Here is a 24,542-nt window from a genome sequence, read left to right as displayed (position 1 = left end):
GTCCCCATTATAATTACAGAGAATGGTTATCTTTAGGTAAATACCGTCATGGTGACAAATGTAATAGGTTGTTGGCATGTTCTCCACATCTGCGCACTTCTCAACTGTTCATTCCTAGTACCAAGACTGATAGGTGTGATCTAACCTCCAAACCACCTCCTTTTGTGGGACCTTGCATGATTTATAATCTTGTGCCTCCTCCTTCTGAGGGTGATACTCCCCCTAGTGATCAGCGCCTTTATGATTATATAACCAATACATATACTAGGACCTCCCTGGACAGCCCCTTCTTGATGGAAGAGTTCTTGGTGACTATAACCTCCACACCTCATAGTAAATACCCTGTCTCTTTTGGCTTCAAGCCTAATTTCTATAAAACCTACAAAGACCATCTTTCACCATTTCTCTTGTAGGTATGCAATTCCATATCTGCAGAGAATCCATTTCCTCGACAAACCTTGACAGCAAATTTCTTTGCTCCCTAAACTGGATACAGATCTGACCCTTTGTTAAAGTTATCACCCTATAAGAGTCAATGTGAAACTTTACGCTAAGATAATTGCTTCCCGACTACAACCTCCTCAATTGGATCTGATTCATACGGATCAGGTGGAGTTTACTCAGGCGAGGGAAGCAGATGACAATACATTTAGTGGAACTTTAGGTAAAAATTAAAACTGGGTGAACAGGCAGGATGTTTGATGCAGAAGAAACATGCTTTGTCTCTTGTGCATTAAAGCTACATACCTACCTGCCTGTTCAGCCGCTCACTGTCCAAATTTGGCAATGCTGAATTTGACACAACTCCCGCACAAGCGTGGTAGTGACGTCATCCTTGCCCAGCCAATGACAGCGGCTGGCAAAGAGGACCCGGAAGCTGGCTGTCTGAAGATTTCAGCAGCCAGGTGCGGAGCTCTGGGACAGAGCATTACGAGATCGAAGGTGAGTATTGTTCTGCTTTAAGACTCTTTTGTTTATGCACTATGCTCAAACGTCTAAAATACCTGCTTGTCTTCTACCTATTGATGCTTTTGATATTCATTTGGCCTTTTCTCCAGCATACATTGTCCAAATCAGACAGGGCCAAGTTTTACTACACAAAATCCTTGCTTTATATTCCCAACCCAGTGCAAAAGTTTGTGTCAACAACTCCTTGACACCTGGATTCTCTTTAAACATTGGCATTCATCAGTAGTTTTTTAAGTCTCCATTATTGTATTGTCAGGGTCTGGACTTGAATATGGGACTTCTACTGTGTCAGGCAGTAACTCTTCTCACTGAGCTACCTGGGATGCTGGAAAACACTCCTGCCTTGTTTTCTGATGAACCTTGAACTCCTTGATTCTCCCATGAACTTCCTGATTTAAGCCGTCTCTGCACTTCCTGGTTGCCAGATTATTGTGCCTTCTCCAGCCAGTATCTCGCTTTTTCTCTCCTGCTGCCGATCATACCTTCACTACCGACCTTTGGCTTGTTCCTTGACTACGATTCTGCCTCATCTCAACCTGCTACCGCTTGATACCGACCCTTGGCTTGTTTACTGACTACACTTCTGCTAGATCCCTACCTGCCATATCAGTTACTGGATCCTGGCTTGCTTACCTCCTGGTGGGGTAATCCTGAGAACTGCGACCTGGTACTAACACGCAGCAAAATCCATCTCCACCATCAGGAGCTCTGGTGAATACCAGTTAGTGCTTAGACCCCGCACCTCAGGTAAGCCTGCGTCATCTCCCAGGGTGCCCTGCTTGTTTACCTATCTTGTTGGTTGGTCTGCTGCTATAGCTACTGGTCTCTGAACCTGACCTCACAACGTGACATGTATGTTCTTCTGATGGAATACTTGGCCATAGCCCTTCATATCAATTATTCTATCTCTTGGGCTGGGACAAAAGGAAATTAAATTCTCCTTGTTTACAGATAATTTGGTGCTTCACCACCAACCCCCTTGCCCTCAGTTCCCCAGGAATTCCACCAGTTCAGATTATTCAGTAACTTCAAGGTAAGTCTCTCCAAATCAAGAGATCCTTAATATATCCACAGGCAGATTAAACATCTTTGAGACAATTTTCCATTTAAGCTCTGTCCGTCTGTCATAAAGTACTTGGGTATCAAACTCTCCTCAGATCTATCCCAGTTGTAAACATTAAACATATCTCCCTCTCCTGAACCATACCCTGACTGACCTTAAAACCTATGTCCATAAGAATTACTCATGGTTTGAAAGGATTAATATCCTGAAAATGGACATAGTTCATTGGTTCCTACATGTGTTTCAAACCCTCCCTATGCCTGTTCTCCGACCTTTTGCAAACTGTATTTAGGAAGTTCATTTGGAGCCAACTTAAACCACAACTTCATAGGATGCCACCTTCTCTTCCCAAACCTAGAGGGGGGGAAAGGGATGCACCTGACCTCTTATACTACACAGGTGCAGTTTTTAGTAGATTAGTGAATTGGTTGACTCTAATACTAAACAATGGGTCTCCGTTCAACAGAGCATCACAACCTACGATAACTGAGCACTTCCTTGGGTTGACCCCTTGTGTAGAGGTGTATTCACACCCCTCCCTTTGCTTATGATGCATTTGCTTTATCTGTGGGGCAAGCTAAAAACCAAACTTAATCTGTCATCCCATATGGGTCCAGTGATGTCTTTCTTTGGTAATCTGCACTGCCCTCCTGCTGGTACCTGAACTAGCTTTCTAGTATGGAATAACTCTAGACATCATCAGTTGGCACAAATCTTAAGCGAAGGGATACTCCCTCCTTTTTCAACTCTCAGGAATTCAGATCATGCATTATTTTCCCAGTGGATGGAATACCGACAATTATTCTCCTTCTTTTATCTTCCCTACAGGGGTTCACTGGCCAGAGACCCTAGGGCTTTTGAAGTCTTGCTCCTCCATAACATACCCTCTCTACCATCTACAAGATACTTCTGGCCTGTACCCACCCCAATATCATTTTACATCACCTATACCTATTGATGTCTGATCAAAGTTGGCCTTGCAAAGCGGGTTAAGGTACTCTATAGCATATTTGGTGGGAATGTCCTCACATCAGAAATTTTTGGGATCTCATTCTTCGAATTTACACCAACGTTACTAAAGTCACCTTCCCTAACTCACCTCCAGGTGGTACTCTTGCCCATGTCTATCAAACACATCAAGAAGGGTCTGCCAAGACATTAAATAAGAGCAAAAAAACCATGCTAGGGCCCTGTTTGGATGTTAAAAAAAAACATAGCAGCTAGCACAATACCATAATACATAGCATAATAAACATCGCAAAACATTAGTTCAGCGCTCGGATAAATGCTGAGACTTTGCCTAATGGCTGCTAGGGTAGTCCTCTCATGCCATTGAAGCGCCACACATGTCCCTACTGCATTCAGAGATGGATCATATTGAACGCATGGAGTCCCTTCTGGCCCAGGAACTAGACATGTATGAACAATATCACCGAACATGGCTTGGTTAGAAAGTGTATAGAGAGCCCCAGGACATATGGGACCTCCTATCCAGACACTGATTGGTTGGAGAAATGTAATTTAATGCAATTTTTATTCCCCCCCCCCCTTTCTTTTGCCTCCAGGTACACCTGGTCCCTCGCCTGTTTATCCCCTGGAGCTCCCGTTGCTGTCTTCCTATGATCCACGCCACAGCTATGTGGGATACTGTTGCCTGTTGGTAGCAAGCTTTGTTTGTAGTGGGGTGTACTTCTCTTCTGATACTCCTTCCTTGCTATATTGTAATGTGCTGATTGTATTGCTGATATTGGTTGGACCATCCAGTGCCTTACCATGTTGTCTCTTTTCCCACAAGTATCCAGTGAACTTGACTTTAACTATTTTGCACTTATTTTTTTTTTTTTTACTTTGTACTCTTATGATGTTTTATATACCCTCTTTTTGGTTATGCTTTCGTGTATTGTTAAAATTGTCATTAAATACAGATTGAACACAAAGTTATTATCATACAGGCTTTATATAGCGCCAACAGTCTGCGCAGTGCTTTACAATATAAAGGCAGTCAGTACAGTTACAATACAATAAAAAAACAAGAGGATTTAGAGGGACACTATTTAGCTTTTAGGAGCATAAAAAATGCTAATAACTGCTTCTGGGAGCTTAAATAAACGCTAGTGTGCATGGAGCCTAACTAGTTTGCACTTATTTTTTTTTACTTTGAACTTTTATGTTGTTTTATATACCCTCTTTCTGGGTATGCTTCTTTTGTGTATTGTTAAACTTTTCAATAAATACAGATTAACCCCTTGTCCTCCAGAAGATTCACCCCCCTTCCTGACCAGGCCATTTTTTGCGTTACGACAACTGAAAATTGCGCTGTCATGCAACACTACACCCAAATGAAATTAAAGTCCATTTTCCCCACAAATAGAGCTTTCTTTTGGTGGTATTTGATCACCTATGCTGGTTTTATTGTTTGCTCTATAAACAAAAATAGACAATTTTGAGAGAAAAATAATATTTTGGACTTTTTGCTATTAACCACCTTCTGCCCGCCAGTATAGTCCTTCCATTCCCACCGCGCATGCACGACTCAGGTAACGCGCAGCGCGGCGATCGCCAGTGCGCTGTGTCCCTCGGACACAACGGAACACAGAAAGAGCCGAAGATGTCGGCTCGGTCATGTGATCAGCTGTGTCCAATCACAGCTGATCACATGTAAACACGGAAATGCCGGTTATCGGCATTTCTCCCCTCTCGAGCTGTCACGCTGACAGCTCGAGAGGAGAGCTGGTAATCGGCTTTCCGCGGAGGGGACATGTACACTGATCATCAGGGCACTGATGATCACTGTGCCCTGATCAGTGTGGCCCCAGAAGTGCCACCTGTCAGTGCTTATCAGTGCCACGTGCCAGTGCCCATCAGTGCCACATCAATGCCACATATCAGTGCTTACCAGTGCACATCAATTCCACATATCAGTGCCCATCTGAGCTGCCTTTCAGTGTCACCCATCAGTGCCAGTCAGTGCCACCTATCAATGCCAATCAGTGTCACCCATCAGTGCCAGTCAGTGCCACCTATCAATGCCAATCAGTGCCACCTATCAGTGCCAGTCAGTGTCACCTAACAGTGCCAGTCAGTGCCACCTAATAGTGCCAGTCAATGCCGCCTATCAGTGCCAGTCAGTGCTGCCTATCAGTGCCATATATCAGTGTCATGTATCAGTGCTGCCTTTCAGTGCCCATCAGAGATGCCTGTCAATGCCCATCAGTGCAACCTACCAGTGCCTCCTCATCAGTGCCCATCACTGCAGCCTCATTAGCGCACATCAGTGAAGGAGAAAAATCACTTATTTACAAAACTGTATAACAAAAACTAAGAAAAAAATTTTTTTTTCAAAATTTTCTGTGGTTTTTGGTTTGTTTCAGAAAAAAATTAAATCCCAGAGGTGATTAAATACCACCAAAAGAAAGCTCTATCTGTCTAAAAAAAATGATAAAAATGTCATATGGGTACAGTGTTGCAAGACCGTGCAATTGTCATTCAAAATGTGACAGCGCTGAAAGCTGGAAATTGGCTTCGGCAGGAAGGGGGTATAAGTGCCCTGTAAGCAAGTGGTTAAACATGTCCAGTAAAAAAATTTAAAAAATCAAACTTCGTCATAAATTTCAGCCAAAATGTATTCTGTGACGAGGGGCAGACTGACCATTTGGAAACTCGGGCACTGCCCGAGGGCCCGGGGTCAGTAGGGGGCCTCATGAGATGCCCCTGGTACCTTTTTCATAGACTTTTTTGAGTTTGGGCAAGGACACAGGGGCCCCATGATCCCCTATTGCCCAGGGGCCCCATGAGTTGTCAGTCCGTCCCTGTCTGTGACATGTCTTTGCTAAAAAAAAAACTTGTAAATTAATTGGTTTACGTGAAAGTTTTAGCGTTTACAAATGGAGGTATAGATACTGGAATTTTTCTTTTTTCTAGTAATGGCGGCAATCAGTGACTTATAGCGGGACTGCTGAAGGCATTCTGACACTGGGGGGAACTGGATTGGCGTCTCTGACATCCCCAGTGACACCAATACAGTGGTCAGTGCTAATAAAAAGCACTGACACTGTACTAATGGCACTGAGCAGGAAGGGCGATTAAAGGGTTAACTGTGCTGTTTTACATACCGGGCTGTGTGTATGCTTCACTGTAAGCACACTGATTTGTATGACTGCTATAAAAAAACAAAAACCCAATACATGTAAATTAATTGGTTTACGTGAAAGTTATAGCGTCTACAAATGATGGTATGTATACTGGGATTTTTTTTTTCTTTACTAGTAATGGCGGTGATCAGCGACCTTATAGCAGGACTGCGGTGGGCATTCTGACACGGGAAGGGGGGGGGCTGACTTGGTGTCACTGACATCCCCAGTGACACCAATACAGTGATCAGTGATACCCAGAACTGCAAAATCGTGTGTGTATGTATGTATATACAGTTGTGTTCAAAATAATAGCAGTGTGTTGATAAAAGTGAAAAAAGCTCAAATTCCTTCTAATAGCTTTTATTTCCATACACACAAATGCATTGGGAACACTACACATTCTATTCCAAATCAAAACATGAAGAAAAATATATCAAATTTGTGTTGTTCCTCTAAAATAATTTAAGAAAAGTGAATATTAGACTGTTCAAAAAAATAGCAGTGTTTGTATTCTTCTTTACAAACTCAAACATTCACTATAAAAACTGAAAAATGTTTGAAGATTTTGCTTTCCTTTGAATCACTTATTTAATATTTAGTTGTATAAGCACTGTTTCTGAGAACTGCTGTACATCTGTGTTGCATGGAGTCAACCAACTTCTGGCACCTGTGAACAGATATTCCAGCCCAGGATGATTGGACTACATTCCACAGTTCTTCTCTATTTCTTGGTTTTGCCTCAGAAAATGCATTTTTTATGTCACCTCACAAGTTTTCTATTGGATCTCTTCAAGTATTTTGATGTTGTCAAACTGATCCATGATCTCTGGTATGCGATAAATAGGCCCAACACCGTAGTATGAGAAACATCCCCATATCATGATGCTTGCGCAACCATGCTTCACTGTCTTCACAGTGTACTGTGGCTTGAATTCAGTGTTTGGGGGTCATCTGACAAACTGTCTCCTGCCACTAGACCCAAAAAGAACAATCTTACTTTCATCAGTCCACAAAATGTTGCGCCATTTCTCTTTAGGCCAGTCAATGTGCTCTTTGGCAAATTGTAACCTCTTCAGCACGTCTTTTTTTCAACAGTGGGACTTTGCGGGGGCTTCTTGCAGATAGCTTGGCTTCACATAGGCGTCTTCTAATTGTAACAGTACTCACAGGTAACTTTAGACCTTCTTTGATCTTCCTGGAGCTGATTGTTGGCTGAGTCCTTGCCATTTTGGCTATTTTTCTATCCATTCGAATGGTAGTTTTTCGCTTTCTTCCACGTCTTTCAGGTTTTGGTTGCCATTTTAAAGCATTTGCGATAATTTTAGCTGAGCAGCCTATCATTTTCTGCACTTCTTTATATGTTTTCTCCTCTCCAATCAACTTTTTAATCAAGGTACGCTGTTCTTCTGAACAATGTCTGGAACGACCCATTTTCCTCAGAATTTCAGAGAGAAATGCACTGTAACCAGCATGTACAACATTTGCTGCCTTCCTTCCTTAAATAAGGGCAATAATTGCTCCTACTCCTTGACCTCTCCGCGGCCTTCGACACAGTCGACCACCCCCTCCTCCTCAAAAAACTACACTCCCTCGGCCTCAGAGATTCCGCTCTCTCCTGGCTCTCATCCTACCTATCACAACTCCGCTCCTCACAAGACCTCCTTCTCTCTAGTTCCCTGGTCTCCTCCTCCCATGCCCGCCTCCAGGATTTCTCCAGGGTGTCACCCATCCTCTGGAACTTCCTGCCCCAACCCATCAGACTATCACCTACTCTGCTCTCCTTTAGACGTACCCTGAAAACCCACCTCTTCAGGGAAACCTACCCCAAACCCTGCTAATTTGCCGACCTCCTCCACTCTCCCTACCACTCCATCCCTCGCAGCTATCTCCTCCTGTACCACTATCCCCTCCCTCCTAGATTGTAAGCTCGAAAGAGCAGGGCCCTCGAACCCCTCGTGTATCGCATTGTATTGTTACTGTACTGTCGCATGTTCTGTCCCCCTTTGTAATGTACAGTGCTGAGTGAACTGTTGGCGCTTTATAAATACTGTATAATAATAATAATAATTGCCACCTGTTTTTCAAAGAATGAATGACTTCACTAATAGAACTCCACACTGCTATTATTTTGAACATGCCCCTTTCAATTAGTGATTCAATTACACAGAATCAGCAGCATGCATGTCATGACTGTTGGGTCTGTTGGATTTCTATTACTCTACTACACCTGCTAGTAAATTATTTGCCATGTAGAAATATCATTTCTACCAAAAACAGTGATTGATCAGGTTAGTGATGTCTGACTGCTATTATTTGAACACAACTGTATATACATATAATGTGATTTTGTGCACCCATGCTGCCCTGTAGCAGTATTTCTGCTATAGGGCGGACGAGAAGCAGTTAAACACAGTTCTTACCATACAGGATTTATATAGGTGCCAACAGTTTGTACAGAGCGTTACAATACAATAAAACCAAGGAGGATTAAGAGCTTACAATCTAATAGGATGGGGCAAATTGTACAAAAGGGTGGGGGATGAGCTGATGGGAGTGATAAACATTTAGTTGGAGGTGTGATAGGCTTCCCTGATGAGATGAGTTTTCAGGAATTGCCTAAAGGCAGCCAGAGTGGGGGAAAGCCAGATAGATTGAGGTAGAGAGCGCCAGAGAATAAAAAAAGCTCTGTTGAAGTCCTGGAGATGAGCATCGGAGGAGGAGACAAAGAATCCTGAGAGCGGGAGGTCATGAGAAGATGGTATGGGTGATATTTGGAGACCAGGTTGGTGAAGTCCTGGAGATGAGCATGGGAGGAGAGGATGGTTTGGGTGATATTTGGAGACCAGGTTGGGAACATGGGAGGAGATAAGGAATACTGAGAGCGGGAGGTCATGAGAGGACAGTTTGGGTGATATTTGGAGACCAGGTTGGTGAAGTCCTGGAGACGAGCATGGGAGGAGGAGACAAGGAATCCTGAGAGCGGGAGGTCATGAGAGGACGGTATGGGTGATATTTGGAGACCAGGTTGGTGAAGTCCTGCAGACGGGCATGGGAGGAGGAGACCAGGAATCCTGACAGCGGGAGGTCATGAGAGGACGATATGGGTGATATTTGGAGACCAGGTTGGTGAAGTCCTGGAGACGGGCATGGGAGGAGGAGACCAGGAATCCTGAGAGCGGGAGGTCATGAGACGACGGTATGGGTGATATTTGGAGACCAGGTTGGTGAAGTCCTGGAGACAGGCATGGGAGGAGGAGACCAGGAATCCTGACAGCGGGTGGTCATGAGAGGACGATATGGGTGATATTTGGAGACCAGGTTGGTGAAGTCCTAGAGACGAGCATGGGAGGAGACAAGAAATCCTGAGAGCGGGAGGTCATGAGAGGACGGTATGGGTGATATTTGGAGACCAGGTTGGTGAAGTCCTGGAGACGGGCATGGGAGGAGGAGACCAGGAATCCTGAGAGCGGGAGGTCATGAGAGGACGGTATGGGTGATATTTGGAGACCAGGTTGGTGAAGTCCTGGAGACGGGCATGGGAGTTGGAGACCAGGAATCCTGAGAACAGGAGGTCATGAGAGGACGGTATGGGTGATATTTGGAGACCAGGTTGGTGAAGTCCTGGAGACGGGCATGGGAGGAGACCAGGTATCCTGACAGCGGGAGGTCATGAGAGAACAGTATGGGTGATATTTGGAGACCAGGTTGGTGAAGTCCTGGAGACGAGCATGGGGGAAGACAAGGAATCCTGAGAGCAGGAGGTCATGAGAGGACAGTATAGGTGATATTTAGAGACCAGGTTGGTGATGTAGCTCAGGGCAGAGTTGTGGATGGCTTTGTATATTATCGTAGCATTCTGAATTGAATTTGCTGGGCAATTGTCAGAGAGGGTCAGCAGACACCGAGCCCTTGGTGAGGTAGAGGATTCTGGCAGCAGTATTCATGATGGACTGGAGGGGAGAACCTACGTAGTTGGCGAAGCAGTTTGCACATTGAGGCCACATTCGCTCATTCCCCTGAATGATCTATATTCCACTTCCTGTGTCCCCGCCCCGTCTGTGGTAATGAAGACTGCACTCCTTCTCACAGTATCACCATCATACAGTCCAGGGCGCTAGACACGCCCCATGCCCGCCCGCTCTGCTCTCACTCCGCCCCCTCCTACTGATTGGGAGGGGTTACACGCTACTCCTGTGTTTTGGGGCGGGGGCGCCGGGTCTGAGCCGGTTAGTGGCGTCATGACGTCAGGGGTGCGTAGGGGCAGCTGAAGCCGGGTGAGCTGAGGTGAGGGGGGCTGTGAGCGGACCGGCGCCATTACCATCTGGACCGGGAGAGACCGAAGAACGGTGGACGCGCTGTGAGGGGAGGAAAGCTTGGCGGAGAGGTCTGTGGTGGTGGGAATCATCCTGGAGAGGTCAGAGAGGGGGGAAGAGAAGAGAGCGGAGAGTCCGGCCATTCCTGCCATAGACGACACTGCGGAGAGCGGCGCGCGACACCCCGCGGACGAGCAGCCAATCAGACTGGAGGAGGGAGCGCGAGCTGCGACTGTGTGACCCGCCAATCACCATCCTCCTCTTCACCGGACAGACGAAATGTCGTACAAACCAATTGCTCCGGCCCCGGCAGCGGGGAGCAGCAGCGCTCCGGGCACCCCCGTCACCCCTGGTAATGGTCTTATCCTATTCTACATCTGTGTGCAGCCAGTGTATGGAGGAGGTGGGGGGGATGGGGTCTGGAGGTCTGTGTACAGGGGTCACACGCAGTCACATGCTATTATTATTGATCAGCTATAGCAGACCGATTGTATGTGACATGCACAGAGGGCAGGCCTCCTATGGATGAAGCCATGGATGCTGGGGAACTTCTGGTCAGATGTGAACCAAAGTCTGACTATGGGCAGGCTGCCCCGAGTTCTGCCTGTGTGTGCCAGATATTGGGTTCAATTGGCGTTTGTAGAAAAGACTGTCCATGTGCAAGAGATACCCTGCACCTAGGTGGTGGTGCATTAATACCTTACACACTTCCCCAATCCCCGCTGTACTTGCCTCCAGGGGTGCTGAGCTGGCAGTGCCCCCGCATCTGGTTCAGGTGTTTTGACATCCTATTTTTCTCTGTGCAGGCTTTCCAGGATGGATCAGAGATTCTGATTGGTCAGTGCTGGCACACAGCATCCCTCTGATCTCTGTGTAACGCTTCTGGGGCAGATCAAAGGGATACTGTGTGCCCACACTGACCAATCAGATTCTCTGAACCATCCTGGAAGGCCTACACAGAGATCAGAGGTATGCTGTGTGCCGACATGACCAATCAGATTCACTCTGATCTGCCCCAGAAGCCCGGCACAGAGATCACAGGCATGTTGTGTGCGCTGGCACTGACCAATCAAATTCACTCTGATCCATCCTGGAAGCCCTGCACAGAGAAGAGTGAGGATGTCAAATCCCTGGACCAGAGGCGGGGGCACTGACAGCTCAGCACCCCTGGAGGAAAGTACAGCGGGAACTGTGTGGGAGGGGAATGTGTATGGTGTTCATAAAACATAAAAAGCAACAACTCCGGGAGCCACTGCTAATATAGGAGATAGTCTGACCGATTCACCCAAATAGGGGGTGGTGTACTTGGGGCTTAACCACTTTGTAATGCATTTGAATTATGCAGGAAAGACCCTACACTAAAGTGGTCCCAAACGACAACTGCAGTTTCAGACAGACTATATACTTTTATTGAGTATGAAAAAAATTGTATAAAAACAATTGCAAAGTGTATCACCCACAGAGAAAAAGGTACCTTCACCCTCCACCATGAAACATTGACAACATTGTCAAACAACAAAAGCATAGCATACAATTCACTCACTCAAAGATGTAAGCAAAAAGGCATGATATAATGAAAAAGCATAACTGAGCAAATCAACAGCAACAATATAAGGAATAGGCAAGTCAGCAACAGTGGGGGAAACCCCTATCACCATGAAGAGCGATCCCACAGGGCTGCAGCATCAGATGGTGTGTGTATATGTATGTATTAATCGTAATTATCGACCAGGCAGTCCACAGCCCTGTGTTGAACACAGTCCACTGTCAGCTGTGCAAATGCAGGGAAATATCAAGCAGATAATTCCTATCCATGTGTGCAGCAGCACAGATGATGGAACTGATCAAACCGCAGAAAGATCACACACGATGAACAGTTGAGATGACCACAAAAGTAGTGCATATATTTATATATATATATATGACACACTGCTGTGCATTAGCTGCTTGCACTTCTAGCCCCTCAGAGCATTCCTAGTTCCGAGACCACTGCTTGATGAGGATACCGGTGCATGAATATAAGTGATAGTACACCGCTCCCAGGGTATCTGATATGGCAGTTGATGATCATTGTTACTGCTGTGATATGCTTTCAATGTGGGCCATCCAGATGGAATCGCAAAGTTCTAATAGAGCCGTGCAAAGCATCAAGGTGAGGCGGCATGTTGGAAACCCACATGTTGCAGCCCGGAGCCAGGATGTACTGACGCCTGTGATGTCAACGCGTTTCACCCACTGAGTCGTGGGCATTGTTAGTGATTGTTATTGTTATTGTTAGGTGCTAGTTCATCTTTAGCCTTGGTTCACACCATGGAAACGCATTCCTGTGCGATTCTGTGTGGTGCAATTTGGGTATGGCTCAAATCCTACCGCATCCACACGAAAGGTTCAGAAACGGTTTTTGTTTTTTTTTTCCCTCATCAGAATCAGATTGCATTGGTATTTACACCCATGCAATCTGGCTCAGGCAAACGCACTGTGTTCTGCAACCATATTTTGAGGTGTCGTTAACTTCACATTGACACCTGCAGCAGGTAGCATGAACACAGTGCGATTGCTATGTGGTGCGAGACGTGCACAGGAATTGCTATGTTTCCTACACCGCATCCGTGTGAACCAGGGCTTACATTTTGTTCCGAATCTGTAACACTTCCAGTCTGCCTATAGGTGGCAGAAGGGAAGCTGTGCTAATACAAGCTAATGTACCTGTATGTCAGCCCTCATTGGCAGCTCAAAGACTGTGCATCAGGGAGCCCAGAGATCTGCATATCACCAGGACACAGTGGATCACATTACTGCTGTGTCCAGGTGATCATATAGTGTTTTACCATGTGATTGCTGTGTCCAGTCACAGTAATCGCGTAGTAAAAAATGAAAGTGAAAGTAAAGATTGCTTCTCTCTGTTCTGACTGACAGCAGAGAGAACCGATGCTGCAGCCTGTCAGACTGCAGTGCCAGCCACCCAGTGTCCCCGATCAATGCCTCAGTGTAATGTAAATAATGCAGTCAGCACCTGTCCCAGTGCTTACAATAACACGGCCATACGCCATACCAGCATCCTGATCACCGTCATGCCCTATACTAGCCTTCTGATCACCCTGTATGCCATACCAGCATCCTAATCACAGCCATACCCCATACCAGTGCCCTGATCACCACCATATCCCACACAAATGTTCTGAACACCCCATACCAGCATCCCAATCACCGCCATACCCCATACCAGTGCCTTGATCACCACCATATCCCACACAAGTGTTCTGATCACCCTATTCTCCATACCAGCATCCTAATCACCATCATACATCCTACCAGCGTCTGGCATTTTAAGGTCTCAACTAATCAACACACACACACTAAAAAAACAACAACCCAGTGTTGATCAAATACCACCAAAAGAAATCTCTGTTTCAAAAAAATATCCCTTAATGGCACCCCTAACACGATTCTGCCACAGTTGTCCCGTAGCAAACTGCCCCTTCAAAATTGTGTGGAGCTTCATGCCCAAAAAGGGGCAAGAGCTTCTTTTCTGGCAAGAAACACAGATAGGACAACCTATTCAAGAGAATGGACTGTCCTAGGCAACGTTGAAAATCGCCTGTCTAAGTTGCTTAGGGGAAACGCTTGTTCCTATGCAGAAGTGTGAATGCAGCCTTAAAGTGATAGTAAAAGCTTGGGCTTTGAAAAAAATAACAAGCATACTTACCTGCTCTTTACAATGGTTTTTGCACAGAGCAGCCTAGATCCTGCTCTTCTAGGGTCCCCTGCCAGCATTTCTGGCCCCTGGCTTCCCACACTGCATTCAAAACGCACTACAATCTGCTGCTGGTGCCAATACAGTCTTAACAGCACCCCAAACACGGAGCAAATGCAGTGCGTCTGTTGGCACCAGATCACATGGTTCAGCAGTACTATGCAATTTGGTGAATGGGCTGCCAAATCGCAGTGCAGGGATCACACAGTGTTCCTGTGTGATTCTGGTGTGAACCAGCCCTTCAGGATGGCAGATCAAAAGCTAGATTTAGGAAAGTGGAGTGATGGTTCAACTGAGAAGACCTGAACTGTGCCCAGAATAAGGCAAGGACAGGGAAAAGGATTAGTCACCAGCATTGCCTGTGGCCTACCTACAGCTGATCTATTCCCCATTATTAACTTGTCTTATCCTTTTTCCTCATGTCAAAAATCCCCCATCACCAATCAAGAAACTGCAGAGGTGTACAGATCCACAGAATGAATGAAGAAGCAAGGCAATGCTTACATTACAACTTTCTCTAGCAAGGGGCACAGTGAGCAGTACATTAGTGACATCACCATATCTCAGGCCTCATGCTAAAATAGCAGCATTTGTATGCCATATTCTTAATTGTTGTGTGACAGAAACGCACAAAAATCGCAGCAGACTGCTTCTGAGAATTGTGTGAAGCTCAGTGCCAAAAAATATACATGATCTTGCTTGACGAACATGCATAGGCAGCTCATTCAAATGAATGACCTGCCCCATGCACAACATGCAAAAAGGTCTGTAAATCCCCTCCCAAAAAATTGCGAGCTTGAACGTGCGTTCCTGATACGTGAAGTGTGAATGGGGCCTTATACTTAGTTCAGGTCCACGTTAAACGCTGAGCAAATGATTATACACAGTTGATAGTACCTATATTAGTTTCTCTCTGCCAAAGGATTTGTATTTTTTTTTTTTTTTTAATCAGTTTTTTCCGGTCAGTCTCTGTTTCTGCATCTCTGACACTTAGCATTGACTTGTATGTCACATCTGTGTTGCCAGCCGAATCGTTGAACGATGAATCAGTATGGCTGTCTCTGTCCATTTAGCAGGAAGCCTAACTAGTAGTGTTTTGTAAGAATGGCTGGTCACAATCAAAAATCTTCTGGCAGGTAAACTAGTAAGCATATATGTATTGGGATCATAAATGTAGCTGTTTGCTTGGAGTTCCGTTCTAAGTTTTTGATGTTTTCAGGTTTAATAATACTTTGGCATTAATATTTTTGTTGAAATTTTTGTTAATGTGGAACTGCAGCTGTGTTGTGCTGTTGACACAAGTAGTGAGGTAGCAGCAAAGTCAGCAAGAAAAATACTTGTCCATTGAGGGGCACAGGAAGTTTTTAACATTCAGCTTATACTGTCACCTACAGGAAAACTAGACACTGGCAGCAGTCGGAGTGGTGGACAGCCCAGCAACAAACACTGAGGGCCAGTTCACACAACAAAAACGCACTCCAGATACGTTTTTTGCTTAGAGTTCACACCACACTCTGTTCCGGTGCAGTTTGCCATGTTCCAGTATGGTTCTGTGCAGAAAAAAATGCAGCAATGTTTTACTTTTTTTTTTCTGCACCTGTAACTGACTGCACTGGTGTGAACTAGGTCCATTGGAATACATGGAAAACACTGTGCATGCATTTTTGATGCATAAAAAAAATGCACTGAACTGCATCTTGTGTGAAGTAGCCCTTAGGGCACAAGAAACTAGGTACAGCTACAGATCAGAGGTTCCTGAAGGGCCTTGCATCTGAGGCTAGTATCAGATGAGGCTTCATTGTTCATTTGGCAGAACATGTGAACAGAAGACAGGTAGCAGCTAGCAAATCTGAATGCCAACCCCCCAGGAAACTCAGGTTTTCTGTAACAGGAAAAGGTGGAACCTTGTTCCCAAAACCAAAAGACGAACAATTGTTTAAACCAGTAATAAATGGTGGAGCAGAAGTCTGGTTCCCTTTTTTAGTAGGCACCTTCAGGGATGACAAAAAGAGGAACAGAACACAGAGAGGCCATGCTTATGATGCAGCACTTACTTGTTCAGTGTTTTAAACCTTTCTAGGGAAACAATTGGGAAAAGGGGTGTAGTGCTGGTTCCAACTATTGCAATAGCTTCACATGGGGTGGACTGTGGATACGTCTTCTGATTCTTGCTGAGCAGGCGGGTGATGGCTCCGTGTCTGCTTTGCTTACGCAGAACGTACACAGATGACTGTCCACTATGGGCAGTCTGATGTAAAAGGACTGCCTATCTGTTTACACCGGACTGTGGATCCCCGTCCAGCTCTTGTTGGCCGATCAGATTGGATGTAGTCAGGTGTAAACTGACACTTCATAGGGGTTTGCCTGAGTCTGCATGAAAAATGGTCAGGCGGACCTGATCAGAACTTCTGGATGAAAGGGCCCTAATAGTTTGATGCCCAGCCCACAGAGCATAGGCAGGAATCCTTGGGGACCAGGACACAGTAGGGCCTCTGTTACTACTCAGGACTTGGACAGTACACTTGAGTCTGAAAAGCATCTCAAGCAGAGCCCAGTGTTCACATTCCATGCAGGCCTTGTAATCTTCTAAACTTATGCTAAAGTTATGATGATCCAGATAGCTACATAAAGAGCACAGCTGTATGTAGATGATGTCTTGATTGAAGAATAGAAGCTGCCCCTGCTCCTAGGCCTCTACCAAAAAAACTGAAGCATGTTAGGGGTGGCTGTACATGGCAAGTACCCACTTCCTCCTAAAGGCGGCAATATAACTCAGTTTTCCCATCCCTAGATACCCTACCATTGGACGAAGTATGTGTACTGCCATGTCCCATCTTCTTTGGTGTCCTGTAGCAATAGCTGCAATGTTGAACAGGAGCCCCCACACCCCAAAGTGGTCTGCTCTCCGTGTATGGAGACAGATGTTTCACCAAGTTTAACAGGCGGAAAGACAACATCTTATGTACATTTAGCCTGGCATATCTTTTATTGAGTCTCAGTGCTTTTTATACCTGTGCATTATTATGCTGTTAAGAGTAATCAATTTCACCTTTTTGTCACAAATCTCTTCATCCACATTTCCCGCCTGTTATGTGCATATTGTGGGCTTGCAATGCTATTATTGTGGATGGCTAGCTGTTGTGTGCAGTCATTAAGCATCTCATCCCCTCATCTAATGTGGTTTGCAGTGCCTGGAGCTGCGGTTTCATCACCATCAGGAGCTGTGCCCGTCTCCTCCTTCCGACTCAACTTCAGTGACTTTGGACCCCCTTCTATGGGCTTCATACCGGTAAGAATCTTTTTTTTTTTTTTTTTTTTTTTCCATCAGCTATATTTCTCCTATCCCTAGAATTGTGGTGGATATGAGAATCCAGCACACAAAGTGTTGGCTTCCTTCATACTTGGATTTTGTAAAGTATCTGGAACATGCATAGTAATTGCTGACTCCCACAATACATTGAAGCAGCTGTCAAACTTGCATTGAGTATCAAATGCTATACCATGTAACTAGAGACTGTATTGACTTCTTGTTTATTTGAGTACACAGACTTGCATGCAGTGCTATAAATATACAAACAATACAAAATACTGGAATATTATAATCTTGCTGAGCCAAAAGGAAGTTGTCAGACTTTTTCCTTCTTATCCAGGGAGTGAAGCCAGCTGTGTCACAAGCGGTGTCTCAGGGGACTTACAGTGACCTGCTGTCTGTGATCGAGGAGATGGGCAGAGAGATCAGACCCACCTATGCTGGAAGCAAAAGTGCCATGGAAAGATTAAAAAGAGGTGGGGGTTAAGAGTGATTACCTACAAGACTTTTTTTTTTTTTTAATTTGTAATCTGTAGCTAAACATTTCTTTTGCACTTTCTAGGTATAATCCACGCTAGGGCTCTTGTGAGAGAGTGTCTAGCTGAAACAGAACGCAATGCTCGTACGTGACCTCATTCCAGCTCTGCACTTTCTAAATTTTTTTTCCTCCCTTTTTTAATCTATAAAAAACAAATAAAGTTACTCTTGATTATGTTATGTATGTAATGCGAGGGTGGTTTGTGTTACCTATACAGCGGTTTTGTTATGATAGGCATGGTTTTAGCATGATACAGATACTAACTGTAATGCTGGCATATTACAGGACACAATATATAGCTTTCCTTTTGGTCTGAGACAGTAGTCCTGATATTTACTCAGTGGTGTATTCTATACAATCATCGTGCCTCAAACATTACCACTGATGTTACATTTTGGAAAGGAAGATGGTTGCCAACTTACAGTTGTGGCTAAATTGATATATTGTGCCAGTCACATGTCCATAACAAGTTACTGCCACATGAAATGGCGCATTGACCTATGAATTTGCTGCTACTGCTGAAAGTCATTTAAATATGCCTCGAAATCTTGCTTTGTCTTCACATTCCTTCTCGTGTATACGTGCCTCAAGCTGCTTCAATTCTTTTGCAACAAGAGGAGCGAGTGAAGGGTCCAGCTCAACAGCACGTGAGAAGTCCTGCTCCGCTTCTGATGCGTTCCACACTGCGGCATGGGCACGCCCCCGTTTAAACAATGCCTTTACATTATCTGAAAGAGATGAAAAACAGTGGCTGTAGCTTGAGATTGGTCAGACATGGTGCAAACATCCCTAATGTAATTCTTCACCTAAACATGTGATAAGCCTTTTCAACTACCAGAACCAGTTTGTGACAAATGTTGATCCCTTTTCTACAGACAAAGGAAAGGTGTGAATTGCTATTGCACTATCACCACCTGCAAAAAAAGGGGGGGGGACTTCAAGCACAACTTCTCCTTTTGGGGGAAGCTCTGCTTTAAAGCTGATCTCCACCTTTTGATATACTTAGTCCATTTTGGGCCAGCTAGGACCAAATGAACTCTATCCCACACTAACCTGTGAGGCCACTGGATATGCAGTATAAACTGTATGTAGTTGCAGCAACATACAGCAGACTGCGCTCTGTTCTGGACTTTCCCAGCTCATACCTGGAACAAAGTCTATCACAGCGGCACTCAGTCATGCAGAGAAAGTGACGTTTTATATCAATGAATACAAAGCTTCTTCTGATTGGCTGAGTGACATCAGTCTGCCTCTTTGACTGCCAATCAGATTAAGCTTTGTATTAATTGATATAAAACATTGCTTACTCTGAATGGCCGAGTGCCGCTGTGATAGACTCTGTGGCTTGCACCCAGAACGCAGTGCGGTATGTAGCCTCAGCTACATACAGTTTATACCGCATGTCCAGTGGCCTCACAGGTTAGTGAGGGGACATAGTTAGTTTGGGTCAAATTGGAGTATCTCTCCCAGAACCCACTAAGCAGGAATAGTCTGGCAGTGATCTTCAGGCCCCTGGCTTCCACGTGGAGCACTATTCAGACTTCATCCTGGTAAAAGTTAGCTGCAAAGTGCTTTTCATGTCCACATCTGCAGGCATTGCACTACCAGTTTGTGGCCTGCCCTGTGACCTCTTAACCACACCTTGGATATTCACCAAGGTGCTGGCCCCAGTACTAGCCTTGCTGTGCTCTCAGGGCATATCCATTATGCAATACTCCTGTAGAGGAACAGTCAGTGTCATCTTGTGTCCTGATCAACATCCCATAACTTCAGACAATTTGTCTGTCTGCAGATATGGGTCATAATGCTGAAGGGTTGTGTAATCAGGATCCAGTCAGACAACCCTGCAGTGGTGGCATACATTAACCATCAGGAAGGTACCAAAAGTCTGACCACAGCAAGAGCGATAAAACAGATTGTGTCCTGGTCAGAGCGTCATGTCCCTGTATTGCCAGCTCTGTATTTAGGCCTAGATGAGCGGCGGGTAGATTTCCTCAGGTGGCAGTGTCTGGACTTGGGGGAGCAGTCCCTACACTTAGATGTTCTAGAACCTGAGACACAAGTGGGGGATGCCACGTGCAAGCTTCCTGGCATCTCAGGTTCAGCAAAAAAAACTAGACAAGTTTCTTTCCAGTCATCATCTGGTGGCTCCCAGGGATCAGTATACCAGGATTTATGAATTTTCCTTTTCTGCTTCACGGAATTGAGATGGAGGGCATTCCAATTCTCTGCAATGCTCCTGACTGACCCAGGTTAATGTGGTATGCCAACCTGGTAAACGTCCAACTGAAACTCTGACAGACACTACTAAATTATTAAGGTGCTCTTGCCCCAAGACAGATTTGCCATCTTGCTTCACAGCTACTAGCTTTAATGGTGTGGCCCAGCAGCGATTCCAGAATACAGACCCTGTTCAGGGAAGGTTTTATGAGTATTCCACAATGGGGATGCCTGTTAAATGCACTAGGGTGGACATAAGGTCCACTGCTGAAGGTAGATACGTCTCGGAGGGATGCTGGATAAACAGAACCTTATTAGCAGAAGGAGCAGCAGGAATTGATCCTGTAAGTCAGGAGATCCCTTGGAAAAGGAATACTACTGAAGGGTAGTATCACAAAGGAATAAACAGAAACCAAGGACAGAACACTCCCCTGTAAGGAGAAGTCCAAGAGAGGTACTATCTCAGGGTGGGATGAACCCAAACAGAGCTGGACAAACTCCCCTTTGGGAGTAGCCAAATTAAAAGACTGATGGACAGCTGCACAAAAGGTTATATTCAGGAGCTGGGCCTGATAACTATAGGGGGTGACCTAAGAACCCTGGGAAGATACATTATCCAGGGACACATCTGCAATGTAAAATAGCCCTCCAATTGAAGTGGGGGCACATTTTTATTCATAGGGATTAACAAAGGGTTTGGAACACCTATGGTCTATATTTCCTAATGTGTAATCCAAGGGCTAAATCAGCCGAAGGACTAACCAGGCTCAGTTACTCTCATCACATAAGCTCAAGGAAGACAAAATCGAGAATCTAGTGCTGCATTTATTAATCAAGACATCAAAGAACTGTGATCCGTGTCCCCAGCCAAAAGTGCCTACAGAACTGTAAGCATCAGAACTGGACCACAGTGCAATGGAAGAAAGTGTTGACTTCAACTTCTCCAGATCTCCATCCAATTGAGCATCTGTGCAATGTGCTAGTAAACAAGTCCAATCCATGGAGGCCCCACCTCACAACTTACAGGACTTAAAAGGATCTGTTATTGACAACTTGGTGCCAGATACCACAGCATATCTTCAGAGGTCTAGTGAAGTTCATGCTTCAAAGGGGTAGGACTAATTTGACAGCAAAAGGAGAACCTACTCAACATTAGGTCATAATGGTATGGCTGCTCAGTGTCCATAGTAATATCAGTATTAGTGAAACACATTTTTGTTTATATTTAGCGATTTGGTTAATTTGTGCATAGTGTCAGAGACTGACAGTCGCAGGTCTCTGCTCAGAGTGGCAAGGAGAACTGAGTGATCACCAGTGTTTGATCACTCAGTTCTCACCCTTGGAACCAGTAGTGGACAGATGCAGCATTGGATTGATGTTGCATCCCCCAAGGTAAGTATAATTAAGAAAGAAAAAAAAAAAATCCCAAACTTCTCTTTTAAAGACTTCCTATGTTTGCAATGAACTCAGAAAATATTACAGAGCACAAAAACCCTGTGTGTATAGCAACAATAGATTACCACAACATGTATCAACTACTTCTAAAAAATGCATACACACCTGAATACTTGTTTAAAATGGATGAGCAGTGCTCTAAAACCTGGTAATATTCTCCCTCCAGAAGCTTACACTGACAGTAATTCAGAAGCAATGGAGTTATCTTCAAATCCAGAGCAATCCAGTCAGGAGATCCAGGTTGCTCCTAACCAGACACAAAAACATAATTATAATTATTTACCAAAATTTACAGAGAAAATGACTGCTGCCATCATGGTAAATAAAACAAATAAATTTGATGCTTATCATACAGCAATACCCACACTTGCCCTTGCCACAGTCCATCTCGGGGATCGAGCAAGAGAGGGTTGCTTTGTTACTACATATAGTGGGACCATAGAAAACAAAATGTAGTCATCCGCTAACAGGAAGTCCGATCACAGCAAAAAAAAAAAAAAAAAAAAGGAAAAGCGGGAGATTTGGAGGAAACTGACAACAATTGGAAAGAAACTCTGAGATCATACTTGAATAGATTTTTTTTTTTTTTTTTTCAAAACCAGAATTTTAATTTTAAGGTCACTTAAGGATAAGTTCACCTTTTAGAAAAAAAATAATAAATGCACTTTTTTTTTTCTGGTAAAAAAAAAAATCTGCATTTATTATTTTTGTCTGCAGGAGCCTGTAAACAATCACTGGTGGCATGCAGGTCTCCTGCAGATCTGCCTGTATGGGATGTACTGACAGGAAGAATCAATGAACTACCATGGCGCTCCGCAGCACCATAGTAGTTCATGGAGGACTACAAGCTGACAGGCGGTAAGGCTGTCGGGTCAATTTTTCAAAATTTGACAGCTAGTGAGGGGGGGGGGAGAAGATTCCTTACTAGCTGTCAAAGCAGGGATCGGGGGACGGTCTGATCGTAACATGTTACACCTTGAATTTGTTAGGGCCAAGCTGGCCAAAACAAACTATTTGCTGAATAAGCAGTATGTAACCTCAGCTACATAGAGTATACAGCACTGTGTTTCATGTGTGAGACGAGAGACCTTTCTTTCTCACACCCTGAACAAAATAGCGTCAGGCTGAGAGGCGTTCAGCCATTCATAGGCAGCTTTGTATTCCATTAATGAATATAAAACTTCTTCCGTTTGGCTGAGTCAGAGAGGCGGTCTGCTGACATCACATTCTCTGACTCCGCAAATCAGAAGAAGCTTTGTATTTATTGAAAAATTACAACCAGATAAACTATTTAAAGTTAAAGTAAAGCTAGAGATCAGCTTTTGATATGTTGTGCTATTAAATGACTGGTATTGACCACAATTCTACTGTTAGCCACATGAGAACAAGTGATAACTTACACCCCTACAACCAAACATCAGAAAGTTTCGTTTAGGTAGTATTTTGCCAAAATTACCAATAATAATAATAACGAAGATATACATGCAGCTAAGTACAGGAAATTAGAACAGGTCCTGTATGCAATGTACCTTCATCTGTAAGGATTTAAGGCATGCAATAGCTTCGTAATATTTGGCAGCTGCTTCAACTGTTTTTCCCTCTTTGTAGAGATGGTTGCCTTCTTGGTGGAGGATGGGTACCGCTTGCAGTTTTTCGTCATCCGTCATAGCCCAAGCATCCTGCCTGTAGGTACCTGGCTCCTCGACCTGAAAGCATTTTAAACAAAAAATGAAGAGTGGGCAGCATTCCGCCTGGCAGCACTAAGGTCATCAGTTTGGATCCCAACCACAGCACTACCTGCACAGAGTTTGCTTGTTCTCCCTCACACAAAGGGTCATCTTTTTCTGGTTAGTGTGGGAGAAGCTGGGGGTATACCTGCTAGGATTAAAGCAGAACTACACTCCGCTCCAGAGATGCAAGGTCCTGGAGCTCCCTGCTGGCCGCTGACATCTTTAAGGGGCCTGTTCCTGGGTATTGATAGTCGGGCGCTGTCATTGGCTGGACGGGGATGACATCACTCCCACACGTGTGGGAGTTCCATTTTCTTTGGTATTGCCGAATTTCTACAGTGAGTTGCGCTTACGTAGCTCACTGTACAGGGGTAGACAGACAAGTAGGTCATTTTAATGTTTAAACTCATGAAGCAGGTCTTTTCTACATTAAAAACCCTGCCTGCTCGCCCATTTTTATTCATTACCTAAAGTTCTACCCTAACATGTTACTAAACCCAGGACCCTGCATTCACTATATCCGGCCTCCCTGGACCCTGCATTCACTATATCCGGTCTCCCTGGACCCTGCATTCACTATATCTGGTCTCCCACAGTACACACAACATGGAAATGCAATTATTTTATTAAATATAAACTGCTAAATACCTTTTCTCATCAGCAGTTAGATCAGTCTTGTGTCCATCACAGCACATGTTAAAGCTTGTAGGAGGAGTTTTAATTATGCTCTAGGAGGATGCAGGACCCCTGACCTCTGTCTGGACAGTGCTGATTGGCCCTGGGATGATCACATGCACTCTTCCAAAAAAAAAAAAAAAAAAAAAAAAAAAGGCTTCTCTAGCAATACACATCAAACTGAATAAAGGAAAAAAAGCAAACGGTGCACCGGCCTAGTGCATTACCTAAAAATGTATTTAATAAATGATAAAAGGTAGGTATTGTACTCAGTACTGAGTTGGCTCTGAGGAGGAGGCAAGTCCTCGAAATTTGTTAGCCTGTTGGAAGTCCACAGTTCCCACTGCAGATAGACACGTAGTGCGGATTGGACAGAGCTGTT

General features: G+C 44.6%; 2 protein-coding genes and 1 long non-coding RNA gene across 5 annotated transcripts in view; 2 read left to right on the top strand and 1 right to left on the bottom strand.

The window, feature by feature from the left end:
- Positions 1-10,469: 10,469 nt before the first annotated feature.
- On the top strand, positions 10,470-18,259 carry CDK2AP2 (cyclin dependent kinase 2 associated protein 2). 2 transcript variants are annotated; one of them, XM_089687577.1, is made up of 4 exons: positions 10,470-10,830; positions 17,368-17,521; positions 17,883-18,018; positions 18,105-18,259. In XM_089687577.1, the coding sequence occupies exons 2-4, from the start codon at positions 17,408-17,410 to the stop codon at positions 18,170-18,172; spliced, it is 318 nt and encodes a 105-aa protein (XP_089543703.1). In that variant the 5' UTR covers positions 10,470-10,830; positions 17,368-17,407; the 3' UTR covers positions 18,173-18,259. The 2 variants fall into 2 exon arrangements, with proteins under 2 accessions (XP_089543703.1, XP_089543702.1); XM_089687576.1 differs by having other exon boundaries at positions 10,616-10,830; positions 17,421-17,521.
- Positions 17,748-24,542, bottom strand: part of AIP (AHR interacting HSP90 co-chaperone) — a 23,369-nt gene continuing 16,574 nt past the window's right edge. For both annotated transcript variants that reach the window (XM_089687571.1, XM_089687570.1), the window contains exons 4-6: positions 23,285-23,461; positions 21,861-22,002; positions 17,748-18,808 (exon numbers count right to left, since the gene is read on the bottom strand). In XM_089687571.1, coding sequence (XP_089543697.1) covers positions 18,606-18,808; positions 21,861-22,002; positions 23,285-23,461 — 522 coding nt within the window. In that variant the 3' untranslated portion in view covers positions 17,748-18,605. The remainder of the gene's footprint in view (positions 18,809-21,860; positions 22,003-23,284; positions 23,462-24,542) is intronic.
- Positions 19,299-24,542, top strand: part of LOC149454429 (uncharacterized) — an 8,090-nt gene continuing 2,846 nt past the window's right edge. The window contains exon 1 of the long non-coding RNA XR_016314215.1: positions 19,299-23,602. This is a non-coding gene — a long non-coding RNA (uncharacterized LOC149454429). The remainder of the gene's footprint in view (positions 23,603-24,542) is intronic.

Source organism: Staurois parvus, unplaced genomic scaffold, assembly GCF_062004578.1.
Source record: "Staurois parvus isolate SC_StPar_1 unplaced genomic scaffold, SC_StPar_1.0 ptg000430l, whole genome shotgun sequence".
In the NCBI taxonomy this organism is placed as follows: domain Eukaryota; kingdom Metazoa; phylum Chordata; class Amphibia; order Anura; family Ranidae; genus Staurois; species Staurois parvus.
This window is presented reverse-complemented; position numbering and strand designations above follow the sequence as displayed.

What these genes read in the sequence shown, in the direction of transcription:
- CDK2AP2 (XM_089687576.1), top strand. Translation starts at nt 10,758, where the DNA reads ATGTCGTACAAACCAATTGCTCCGGCCCCGGCAGCGGGGAGCAGCAGC. An exon ending in GGGCACCCCCGTCACCCCTG is followed by an intron (nt 10,831 to 17,420) that starts GTAATGGTCTTA and finishes TGTGGTTTGCAG; the next exon opens with TGCCTGGAGCTGCGGTTTCA. An exon ending in CTTCTATGGGCTTCATACCG is followed by an intron (nt 17,522 to 17,882) that starts GTAAGAATCTTT and finishes CTTCTTATCCAG; the next exon opens with GGAGTGAAGCCAGCTGTGTC.